Source organism: Tripterygium wilfordii, chromosome 23, assembly GCF_013401445.1.
Source record: "Tripterygium wilfordii isolate XIE 37 chromosome 23, ASM1340144v1, whole genome shotgun sequence".
Lineage (NCBI taxonomy): Eukaryota > Viridiplantae > Streptophyta > Magnoliopsida > Celastrales > Celastraceae > Tripterygium > Tripterygium wilfordii.
In genome coordinates this window covers 4,972,456-4,985,211 of record NC_052254.1, presented here as the reverse complement: position 1 = coordinate 4,985,211, position 12,756 = coordinate 4,972,456, and the positions used below count along the sequence as shown (strand labels likewise).

The 12,756-nt window shown below is 37.9% G+C and overlaps 1 protein-coding gene and 1 non-coding gene across 2 annotated transcripts in view; one reads left to right on the top strand and one right to left on the bottom strand.

Annotated features, from left to right (window-relative positions):
* The window catches only part of LOC119992714, a 107,344-nt gene extending 97,168 nt beyond the window's left edge, over positions 1–10,176 (bottom strand). The window contains exons 1-6 of the mRNA XM_038839507.1: positions 10,152–10,176; positions 9,800–9,890; positions 8,294–8,562; positions 8,132–8,218; positions 4,422–7,909; positions 3,556–4,286 (exon numbers count right to left, since the gene is read on the bottom strand). Coding sequence (XP_038695435.1) covers positions 3,556–4,286; positions 4,422–7,909; positions 8,132–8,218; positions 8,294–8,562; positions 9,800–9,890; positions 10,152–10,176 — 4,691 coding nt within the window. The remainder of the gene's footprint in view (positions 1–3,555; positions 4,287–4,421; positions 7,910–8,131; positions 8,219–8,293; positions 8,563–9,799; positions 9,891–10,151) is intronic.
* On the top strand, positions 7,955–8,062 carry LOC119993880. The gene has a single exon (XR_005466578.1). It is a non-coding gene; the product is annotated as a small nucleolar RNA R71 (small nucleolar RNA).
* Positions 10,177–12,756: the final 2,580 nt, after the last annotated feature.

The window sequence follows — 12,756 nt, the reverse complement described above, 5'->3', positions numbered from 1 at the left end:
ACACTAGGGCAATGATTTCACCTAGTAATCCTATCACAAGCATCCAATTAACAAACACATAATTATGGTTCCGATTCAAGGGTTGATTCTTTCTTAAATATGTTGGTTCGTTCGTTCGCGGTGCCAACAAATATTATTAACAATGGATTAATCCAGTTCGGTTCGCAGTTTTTAATCCAAGGCTAACAACTCATTATGATCTAAAGAACTATAACAACCAATCAATCCCCTAAACCTTGTTCATGGCAGTCGACAATTGATTTCCTTAATTTCAGTTCCACTAAGACACGTGAATTCGGTTCGTTCCTTAGTCCTAGCTAGATGAATCTAATTGAGCATTCAATTGGTGGCCAATCAACCAAACAAGCAATAGATTATAAGCATAGAAATTAAAGACAAGAATCATGAACCAAAATTATGCATTCAATTACTTGAAGTACTTGCAATAATCATACTAGGCTACATCAAGCCCTAGCAAAGAAGTTTAGCTACTCATGTTATAAGAACACAAGGAAACTAAATATGAGAACATCATGAACCAAGAACAAGAACAAAGAGAAAAGCTAGAGACAAGAACAAAAGCTAGAGAATGTGGCTCTCCAAATCATGCCTTCTATTGTGCTAGAGGACTCCCTTTTATAGTGACAAAAGCTTCCTTCAATTAATCACCTTGTCAAACTCAGTTTCCTTCACTTAATTTGATTCGATTTCCTTTACTTGCCGTGCAAATCTCATGGTTGCTTTTGCTCTTTTAATGACCAACGCCTTCATGCGTGTAGCTCTAACTTTCCATGCAACTTTTTGATTTTCATTCTCCTTTGGTTTCACCAGGTCCCACGCATAGCTCTAACTTTCCATGCAACTTTTTGACTTTCATTCTCCTTTGCTTATTTGTCTTGATTTCCTTCTTTTATTTATTTATTTCTTTCCTTCCTTGATCTCTACTTACCTTGTTTTCTCATTGTTAAAAGAGGTGGCTCTACTTCCTTCACTCTTCAAAACCCCAAGATTGACTTTTATTGAACTTTCTTTGTCCTTTCCTTGGCAATGTTTCACGAGTAGCACTAGTAACCCATTTTGTTCTTTTATTTATTTCCTTTCTTCTCTCTTTCTTGATCTGCAAGTATCCTTCATTCCTCATGTGTATTGGATTATCTCAAGGCAAGCATTTTTCATCACTTTCCTCATAAATATTCTGAAAATCAAAATGATGAGAAGTTATGTAGAATCCATGCTTAGTTCAATTAAAAGAGACAAAAACAAGTGTAAAGTGAGGTTTAAAAATATGTAAAATATAGTACGATCAAATACCCCCACACTAAGTTTTTACTCGTCCTTGAGTAAAACTAAAATAAAAATAAAAATAAAAATAAAAACCTAACTCACTTTCGCAGGAATCGCGGTGGCACTCAGCATGTGACACAAGCCTTTAAACCCCTAGGTGTCTCTAGTGGACGAGTTATAGTCTCGTGAGGGTTTACCAGAACGATACCCACAAACATTTAAACTAGTCCTTCCAATATCGCTCAAGCACCAAATATGTCTTATAAACTAGTCATTAGCTAAAGAATTTCACAAAGAATCATGCTCAAATATATATGTTTAGAATTAGGCCAACATCAACACAACATATCTCAATCGAAATAGTGCACATTCAAACTCAATTTCAACTTCTCACAAGGAATTCTCTCAAGATTCACTCAATTTAGTGGTAGTAAAGTGTTTTGCACTCAATTAATCTCATGAAAACAGTCTTACCATACGCTTGCTTGTCCACCCATTCTACACTATTAAAAACATGTAACTTCATGAATCAAGAGGTCTTTATTCAAGGTTGTAATGGGGCCAAGGGTGAAGGTAAAAAGAAAAAGTGGTATAGGAAATCACAAAATTTCTAAAGAACTAGTAGAGCACACAAAAATTAGGGCATAAATCATCTTGTTGGCCCAACTTTCATTCTCAATATTTAATATTCCATCAATTCTTTTCAACTTCAAGATTTCTTTCACTATACACATAAAATTTTCTTTTTTTTCCTCTTTTTTTCTTTTTTTTTTCTTTTTCACAACCATGTCGAATCATACTATATATTTTTTCCCTTTTTTTTTTCTTTCTTTCACTTTTTTTTTTCTTTTTCGACACATTAATGCACATGTGTTCGACATCACATTTATTCTCCACCAAATGACATCTCAAAATAAACAAGAACTCCCCCACACTTAATTCTTTTCATCATCAAACTCAACATACTTGAACACCATCAACACTTGAAAAATCTCATGGTATGCTCTACTAATCCCTTAGAAATAGGTAAATAATTGTTTTTCGGGTTAAAGGGTCAAGTCGATAAGTTTCATGAATAGAAAGGCTTATTTAGGCTCAAAGGGTTTTCTAGTGGATAAATACATTAGGATATAGGCAATTTGGCTATAGAGGTATCATCCTAATGCCTCAATCATATTCATGTCATCACATGTATCAATATATTCTCAAAAAGGTTTAAAGCAAGTTCTATAGAAACATGTAATCATGAGAGCACACAAGAAAGAAATTGGATTGATATGCATAATGTATCAATCATATAGGCTCAAAACTCACAAGGGTAATTATGCAAGTCTACATCAAGTCTAAACATGTTTATTTCTCAATCAACATATCATGTTAACATTGGCCCATGAAAATTGTAATTCAAGCTCAATTCTAGTGAAAATTCTCTTTACTAACAAACTAATTTTAGACCTAAACAATTTATGTCTCATCATCGCATTGGAAGGAACTAAAAATTTTTTTTTTTTTTTTCAAAACAAGCTATTCTCACCCCCACACTTGAATTATGCAATGTCCTCAGTGCATGGAATAATGTGAAAAATAACACGAAGAAAAAATATTGAGTTAGAGCGAGACAACCTGACTACGAAAACATTCGGGAAGTAATTCCCGCGTAAAATTCTGTACTGCGCAGCTGTCGTAAAATCATCAATTTCTCCTTCATCTGAGCTCGGATTCACTAACCGTAAAATTCTGCAGAAACTAGACATCCATAGCTTTCTGCACATATATGGCACACATTCTGGTTCGTCCTGAGTTGCTCCAGAAAATTATTTCAATCCAGCGCTTTGGCACAACTTTTTCTTTCTGCATTTGATGCACAAATAGCAATTCAATTCAGTGTGGGATGAGTGCTCTTCTATAATGAACTAAAATAATATACAATAAAAGGAACGAATTTACCGGGTGGGTTGCCTCCCACCAAGCGCTTTATTTAACGTCTAGGCAAGACGTAGCTTCGTTGACTATGGTGTTAGATTTGGGACTTGATCAACAACGACACCAAGGTCAACATCTGTGAGAGAGTCAGTCAAGAATGGCTTCAATCGTTGCCCATTCACCTTGAACGTGCTACCATCTCTCGGATTCCGAATTTCCACCGCACCATAGGGAAAAACTTTCATGATCTCAAACGGTCCCGTCCACCTAGAATTTAATTTACCCGGAAACAACCGAAGTCGAGAATTGTAAAATAAAACACGCATACCTTCGGTAAGTTCTTTCGGCTGAATCAATTTATCATGTGCCGCCTTAGTACGTTCCTTGTAAATCTTTGCATTTTCATAAGCTTCAAGACGAAGTTCCTCTAACTCGTTGAGTTGTAACTTCCTTTCTTCACCTGCAGCTTGTATATCAAAATTTAATTTCTTTATAGCCCAATACGCACCGTGCTCAAGTTCCATAGGTAAATGACATGCTTTTCCGAACACAAGACGATAAGGACTCATACCAATGGGTGTTTTAAAAGCTGTCCTATATGCCCACAAAGCATCATTAAGCTTAATAGCCCAATCTTGCCTAGTGGAGTTCACAGTTTTCTCCAAAATTCGTTTGATCTCCCTATTGCTAACTTCCACTTGACCCGATGTTTGAGGATGGTATGGGGTGGCTATTTTGTGAGTGATGTTGTATTTTTTCAACAAGGCCGCAAAAGGTTTATTGTAAAAATGACTACCACCGTCACTAATAATGGCCCTAGGGGTTCCAAACCTAGTAAAAATCATATCCTTAAGGAATGTAAGAACAACCCTATGGTCATTGGTCCTAGTAGCTAGGGCTTCAACCCATTTAGAGACGTAATCCACCGCTACAAGGATATAAGTATAGCCAAAAGAAGGGGGGAAAGGACCCATAAAATCAATACCCCACACATCAAACATCTCAACCACCAGAATGCTATTCAAAGGCATCTCATTCCTTCTACCAATATTGCCCGACCTTTGACAATTATTACATCTAGCACAAAAGTGAAAAGCATCTTTAAAAAGAGTAGGCCAGAAAAAACCTGATTGGAGCACTTTTAAAGCCGTTTTCTTGGCTCCAAAGTGTCCACCACAAGCAAGCTCATGTGCATGGCGTAGAATGCTCTCTTGTTCTCCTTCAGGAACGCACCGGCGAATTATTTGGTCGGGTCCATGCTTGAATAAGTAAGGATCCTCCCAATAATAGTGCTTGACCGAAGCCAAGAATCTCTTCTTTTCCTGAAAAGTTAGTCCCTCGTGAAGTACACCACAAGCAAGATAATTAACAAAATCAGCATACCATGGTTCCTTTGAGTGGACAATGAAGAGTTGCTCATCCGGAAAAGTCTCATTGATCGGCACCTTATTCGTTTGACAAAACCCTTCTTCCACAATACGTGAAAGGTGATCGGCCACCACATTCTCACTACCCTTTTTATCTTTGATTTCCAAATCAAACTCTTGAAGTAAGAGAATCCACCGAATCAACCTGGGCTTGGCATCTTTCTTATTCAGCAAATACTTTAAAGCCGCATGGTCAGTATAAACAATTACTTTGGAACCAACTAGATAAGCACGAAATTTTTCCAAAGCAAATACAACCGCCAACAACTCTTTTTCTGTGGTGGAGTAATTAAGTTGTGCGTCATTCAGAGTGCGACTAGCATAATAAATAACATGAGATGCCTTACCATCCTTTTGGCCAAGAACAGCACCAACAGCATAATCAGACGCATCACACATAAGTTCAAACGGTAATGACCAATTAGGGGCAGAGATAATAGGAGACGAGGTTAATGCATGTTTCAACACATTAAAAGCTTCCAAGCACTCTTTGTCAAAAGTAAAAACTGCATCTTTAGCCAATAAATCGCAAAGAGGTCTTGTGATCTTAGAAAAGTCTTTGATGAAACGTCTATAAAAACCCGCATGTCCTAAAAAACTTCTAACACCTTTAACAGAAGTAGGGGGAGGTAAATTTTTTATCAGGTCAATTTTTGCTTTGTCTACCTCAATCCCATCATGAGACACTACATGTCCTAGTACGATACCCCTCCTAACCATAAAATGACATTTTTCCCAATTCAAAATTAAATTCGTCTCTTGACATCGTTGCAAAACTAGAGCTAAATTCTCAAGGCATGCATCAAAAGAAGATCCAAAAACTGAGAAATCATCCATGAATACCTCAATTATTCGCTCCACCATGTCGGAAAAAATTGCCATCATACAACGTTGGAAAGTCGCGGGGGCATTGCACAATCCGAAGGGCATCCTTCTATAAGCAAATGTACCAAATGGGCATGTGAAAGTGGTCTTTTCTTGATCTTCAGGTGCAATCGGAATTTGATTATAACCTGAAAATCCATCAAGAAAACAATAGTGAGAATGACCCGATAAGCGCTCAAGCATTTGGTCAATGAAAGAGAGAGGAAAGTGATCCTTTCTAGTGGCGGTATTCAACTTCCTGTAGTCAATACAAACTCTCCATCCGGTAGTCATCCTTGTAGGAATGAGTTCATCATCCTTGTTCTTCACCTCCGTGATACCGGATTTCTTTGGCACTACTTGAACCGGACTTACCCACTTGCTATCCGAAATTGGATTGATCACCCCCACATCGAGCAATTTGAGAACTTCTGCTCTCACCACTTCCTTCATGTTTGGATTGAGTCTTCTTTGTGATTCTCGTGATGGTCTTACCTCATCCTCCATCAAAATTCTATGCATGCACAAGGTGGGGCTAAGGCCTTTGATATCGGCAATAGTCCATCCCAAAGCCGTTTGATGACGTTTAAGCACTTGAATGAGACTCTCCTCCTCTTCCTTGGTCAAATCCGCAGCAATAATTACCGGAAGAGTATCATCTTTACCTATGTAGGCATACTTGAGATGTTGTGGCAACGGTTTCAATTCCAACTTTGGTGGAGAGATGATAGATGGTTCGAGCTTTGTCTTGTTCATTACCAATGGCTCAATTGGAGGCGTGTACCTTGCTTGATATGGTTTGGTGTTCTCTAAGACCGCTCCAACACTTTCAATTGCTTCTGCTTCACTAGGTGATTCTATCAAAACCTGTTCAAGATCCATAATTTTATTCTGCACAAATGTAGATGTAATCAATGTATCTATTGTATCAATAGAAAAACACGTATCAAGTGAAGTAGAAGGAAAAGAGAGAGCTTCAAACACTTTAAGTTCCACAGTTTCTCCCAAAACTGTCATTGTCAAGGTACCGTCCTTTACTCGGATGCATGTGTCTGCTGTCGCCATGAATGGCCGACCAAGAAGTATAGGTGCATCATGTCCATTCATCTCACTCTCTTCCGTATCCAAAATAATGAAATCTGCAGGAAGAATGAGTTTATCTACTTGAACCAAAATATCTTCTACAATACCTTTAGGGTGCCTCACAGAACGATCGGCAAGCTCGAGGCGAACTGTTGTCTTCTTCATTCCTTGAATTCCAAGTTCCTTGTAAACCGAGAATGGCATTAAGTTGATGCTTGCTCCAAGATCTAACATCGCATGTCCATGTCGCTTGTTGCCAATGGTGATTGGTATATCAAAACTACCCGGATCGGATAGCTTGGGCGGAAGGTCCCTTTGAAGAATTGCACTCACATTTTTATTCAACCTGACTCCTTCATTAGGTGCAAATTTTAGCTTGTGAGTCTTCAAACTCTTCAAGAATTTCCCATATGCCGGTATCTGTTCTATCACATCAAGCAAGGGCAAGTTAATTTGAACTTTACTTAACACGTCATAAATTTCTTTGAAATACTTATCCTGTCTGTTTTGCTTAAGGCGACCCGGGAATGGAATAGGCGGCATGTAAGGATTGACTGCCTTCGTCCTGCCTTCCTTAGAATGAGTGGCAGATGGAGTAGGCTCAGATTTTTCAACATCTTGTTGAACCTCTTCTTGTTCTTTTTCACCTACATCCACAACGTCATTAGTGTCATCAACATCATTATTAATAACCTTACCACGTCGGAGATGAATGGCCTTGGCTTGTTCATTATTCTTTGGGTTGACAACAGTCTGACTAGGGAATTTCCCAGCTTCCCTTTGGCTTAATGCTTCAGCGATCTGACCAACTTGAGCCTCCAATTTCTGTTGACCAATAGCCAATTGCCGCACCATGTCCTCCAATGTGGTGGTTGGCGGATTGGCTTGGTTTTGGGTATTCTTCCATGAAAAATTAGGATGTGCTCGAAAACCTGGGTTATAAGAGTTGGAGTACGGGTCAAACCTTGGATTCCGGTTATAAGAGTTCATCATGTTTGCTTGTTCTTGTACAAACTCCGGAAAATCCACTCCTTGAGGGCATGTGACGGTGGCATGGCCAGGAACATGACATAAGGCACAGAGCTCTTGTGGAATTGTATGCCCATTCATTGCTAAAAGCATGTCCAACTTACTAGCAATTGCGTCAACCTGCGATCTTGGTGCAAAAATATCAGAATTGTTAAGTTCATAAACACCAGCTCGCTTACCTCGCGTCTCTGAATGTTGGGTCTCAACTGCTAGATTATCAAACAAAGTTTGACATTCTGCTGGAGTCTTATTCCGGATAGATCCCCCTGCGTAATTATTAACTGCAACCTTACTAGGAACTGTTAGTGCTTTATAAAAAATGCGCATCAATACTAATAAAGGCAAAGCATGATGGGGGCATTGAGTTAACAAATTATTAAATCTCTCCCATGCTTCAGAAAACGACTCATCAAGTTGTTGTTCAAATTGCATGATCTTATCCCTAAGAGCATCAGTTTTCTGAGTTGAGAAAAATTTTTCCAAAAATTTATTTTGTACCTCAGTCCATGTCGCCAGTGAACCCGGCCTCAAACCATTAAGCCATGTCCTTGCTTTGTCCTTCATAGTGTAAGGGAAGATTTTCAACCTCAAGTGCTCCTCAGTAACCCCTGTAGACAAAGACATGCTAGAAACCATATTAAAAATTTCACGAATGTGACTAAGTGGATCTTCCGAACTTAGACCATGAAAAGAAGGCATCATGTTAAAGTGTATGGTCTTAAGCTCGTAGTTCCTAGCTGCCGTCGGAAGTACGATGCAAGATGGGGACTCTGGAATAGTGGGGATGTCAAGATCACCCATCGTTTCGGCTTGCACAACCACCGCCATCTTCTTGTCTTCGGTTGAGGATTCTTCGTTACTTTTGCCTTGATTCTTGTTCCTCAACAAACTTTCAATGTCGTCTATGTAAGGTTGTAACTCTCCTTTCAAAGAGCGTCTACCTTGCATAAACCTGAAAAAATCAAAATAAAAAAATTAAGTACACAATTACATTAAACTATTCCCCGGCAACGGCGCCAAAAACTTGATGTAATAATTCTTGCAAGTGCACAAGAGTCTACGAATAGTACAGTGCATGCAAGTATGAGGTCGATCCCACAGAGACTAGTTAATCTAATTAATGTACCTAACTTGATGAATGATTGAGATTTGGGAAAGAAGGAAGAATGATTGATGTAAATAAAATAAAATAAAAACAAAGAAATAAAATTCAGATTTTTGTGATATCAATATGAGAAGAACACTAGGGCAATGATTTCACCTAGTAATCCTATCACAAGCATCCAATTAACAAACACATAATTATGGTTCCGATTCAAGGGTTGATTCTTTCTTAAATATGTTGGTTCGTTCGTTCGCGGTGCCAACAAATATTATTAACAATGGATTAATCCAGTTCGGTTCGCAGTTTTTAATCCAAGGCTAACAACTCATTATGATCTAAAGAACTATAACAACCAATCAATCCCCTAAACCTTGTTCATGGCAGTCGACAATTGATTTCCTTAATTTCAGTTCCACTAAGACACGTGAATTCGGTTCGTTCCTTAGTCCTAGCTAGATGAATCTAATTGAGCATTCAATTGGTGGCCAATCAACCAAACAAGCAATAGATTATAAGCATAGAAATTAAAGACAAGAATCATGAACCAAAATTATGCATTCAATTACTTGAAGTACTTTCAATAATCATACTAGGCTACATCAAGCCCTAGCAAAGAAGTTTAGCTACTCATGTTATAAGAACACAAGGAAACTAAATATGAGAACATCATGAACCAAGAACAAGAACAAAGAGAAAAGCTAGAGACAAGAACAAAAGCTAGAGAATGTGGCTCTCCAAATCATGCCTTCTATTGTGCTAGAGGACTCCCTTTTATAGTGACAAAAGCTTCCTTCAATTAATCACCTTGTCAAACTCGGTTTCCTTCACTTAATTTGATTCGATTTCCTTTACTTGCCGTGCAAATCTCATGGTTGCTTTTGCTCTTTTAATGACCAACGCCTTCATGCGTGTAGCTCTAACTTTCCATGCAACTTTTTGATTTTCATTCTCCTTTGGTTTCACCAGGTCCCACGCATAGCTCTAACTTTCCATGCAACTTTTTGACTTTCATTCTCCTTTGCTTATTTGTCTTGATTTCCTTCTTTTATTTATTTATTTCTTTCCTTCCTTGATCTCTACTTACCTTGTTTTCTCATTGTTAAAAGAGGTGGCTCTACTTCTTTCACTCTTCAAAACCCCAAGATTGACTTTTATTGAACTTTCTTTGTCCTTTCCTTGGCAATGTTTCACGAGTAGCACTAGTAACCCATTTTGTTCTTTTATTTATTTCCTTTCTTCTCTCTTTCTTGATCTGCAAGTATCCTTCATTCCTCATGTGTATTGGATTATCTCAAGGCAAGCATTTTTCATCACTTTCCTCATAAATATTCTGAAAATCAAAATAATGAGAAGTTATGTAGAATCCATGCTTAGTTCAATTAAAAGAGACAAAAACAAGTGTAAAATGAGGTTTAAAAATATGTAAAATATAGTACGATCAACCGCTAGCATGAGAACCATGATCCTTCCATCATGTGGTTAAATTCTCTTAAATTTTCTAGTTTGGATCTTACCTTGGCAGCTATATGAAAGAATCTATTCGATTGACACTCTACCCTCCTTGTTTCACCTCTTCTGCTATGTTCTCCAGATCCTTCTCTCTTTCTCCGTTTAGCTCTCTGTCTTTAGGCCCGGCCCAGCCAGACTCATTTCAGTATCAGGCCCAGCCTAGGCGCAAGTCCCATTTTGATTATCGGGCTTCGGACTTAACCCAGGCCTGAATAACAAAATAAACCCGGGCCCATAAAGCTCGTGCTTGGTCTCTGGCTTTGATTATTTTTTGACTTTTTGAATTTTTTTAATATACAATTGAATAGCATTAAAATTTTATTATAATTGAATAATATTGAACAAATATTTTTATAGAGGGTGAAATTATATTACATATATTATATATATATCTCAATTAGGTTGACACCAATATACAATATACCTGTTAATATTTGTATCACTCTCATCTTTTGACAATTAATCAGACGCAGTGTATTATGGAAGCAAACTGCAGAGTAGCAGTAGCAGACCTAGTGGATTATGTCCGTTCGACCATTCTCTTTGAGAGGTGCTGAGGTGCAGGTGCACTAAAGCTACGAAGTAGAACGATCAATTTGAGAATGTGAGGTCAGAGGTGCATCGAACTGATCGAAGAATTGAAGTAGTGGGTTTTAGAGAGAGAAATTGTGGGATTGAGAAGTGACTAAGTGAGTGAGATTGTGAGAATCAGAAATTGTGAGATTGTGAAGAATGAGAATGGGTATTTGTAGGTTGAATGGTTGATGAACCAACGGTCGGATACTCGGATTTCCTCAACGGCCACCTATAAAATCAACAGGCAAAGCTACAAAAGCTTGAAAGCAAAAGCAATGGTGAATTGGTGAATGGTGAGAGTTGATATGACTGATGAGAGACAGAGAATCAAAGAGGCTGAGAGACAGTCACTACTCACAGCTCACTAGTCAGACTGCGACAGAGAGAAGTCAGAGAACTAGACTACCAGTACCGGAGTCTAGTAGAGAGATGAGATGTATGAGGAAGAGAGTGGGCATTTTTTGGGTCCGGCCAGCCCAAATTCAGCCTAGTTTGTTGGGCTTCGGGCTGGGTCCAACCACAGAAACCGAGCCCAAGCTTGACTGTGTATTGAGCCAAGCTGAGCGTTGGTCCGCGGACCAGGGCCATGCCTAGACTCACAGACGAAATGGTGTGGCCTATCTATCTTTACACTTGTACCTCCAGGATCTTTCTTGTGGCTTTGCGTGAAAGCCAAAACTTGTTAAAAGGCTAGCTAAAGTTAGATTGGGCTAATCCCATTTTCTAAATCTTAAAGCTCATGGCCTTCTTCAACAAGGGCTAGGAAAATTGTAATGGGCCAAAAATATGAAGTAAATGATACATTTCAAAAGGATAAAACCATATGTATTGTACTAGACCATTCATCCTTACTTCAAATGATAGATGTACCAAGAGCTATTGTTCTATCGAGTCAAAGAAAAATGGAGAAAATATACACTCCAATTTACAAAGGATCACAAAAATGTTGTCCTCCATGTTGCTCAGTTTATTCTCTTGCAACGTAGTCGAACATATATTTCTAAAAAAGTGACTCAGCTCAATAAGGATAACCAAAATGGGCTCGAGCAATGCCTGCAATGCAACCGAAAGTAGTCACTTTATGAAAACATAACAGTCGTGACTTTTAATCCCAAAAGGCTTTCCTTCCCTCATGTCTACGCACTTGCCTAGGTTCGATGCATAACCGTCTGACGACTTCAAACTTGAGACCCAAGCACAAATAGTCCTTTTTTGCTCTATGATGAGACAAAATTATGCTTTTTGGTTTGAAGGATTTACCATTACCATACTCTTAACTCCAAAGCTCTATCTTTTTACAATAATGTGAAAGATCCAATCAAGACTTAGCATTATCCTTTACTTTCTGCTTAACATCCATACATGTATTGAAAACATTATCAAACATATACTAGAGTGTGTTTGGATTGAGGGATTTTGAGGGAAGGGAATAGAAGTGCAATAGAGTTTTCTTCCAATTCCCTTGTTTGGATCATTTATAAAGAATTAAGGGGAGAGATTTGGAGGGAATTGAAGGGAAGATTTCGTTAAATTTTTGTCAAAATTCTCCTTCTCCAAAATGAAGTTATTTGGAGGGAATTTGATGACGAATTAAGTTATTTATAAGTTAAAGATTTATTTTACCCTTATACATAATACTTTAACAAAAAAAATAAGGATAAATTTGTAAATTAAATCAATTTTCTTTTCTTTTATTTTTTATCGATCCAAACATGAGAGAGGGAAAAATATTCTTCCCTCTCTTCTCTTCCCCCAAATCCCTCAATCCAAATACACTCTAAAAGTTATAAAGGCAAGGAAAATCTGCACCGAAAAGAATGAGAAAATGTTGAGAAGATACCCAACAAAATAAATCAAGCACAGTAAAGTAAACTTTACAATCCATAGTTTAGAAATGAAGAAAGAATATAACCATCAAATCAACGAAACAAAGCCTTCACACAATGAACCAATACA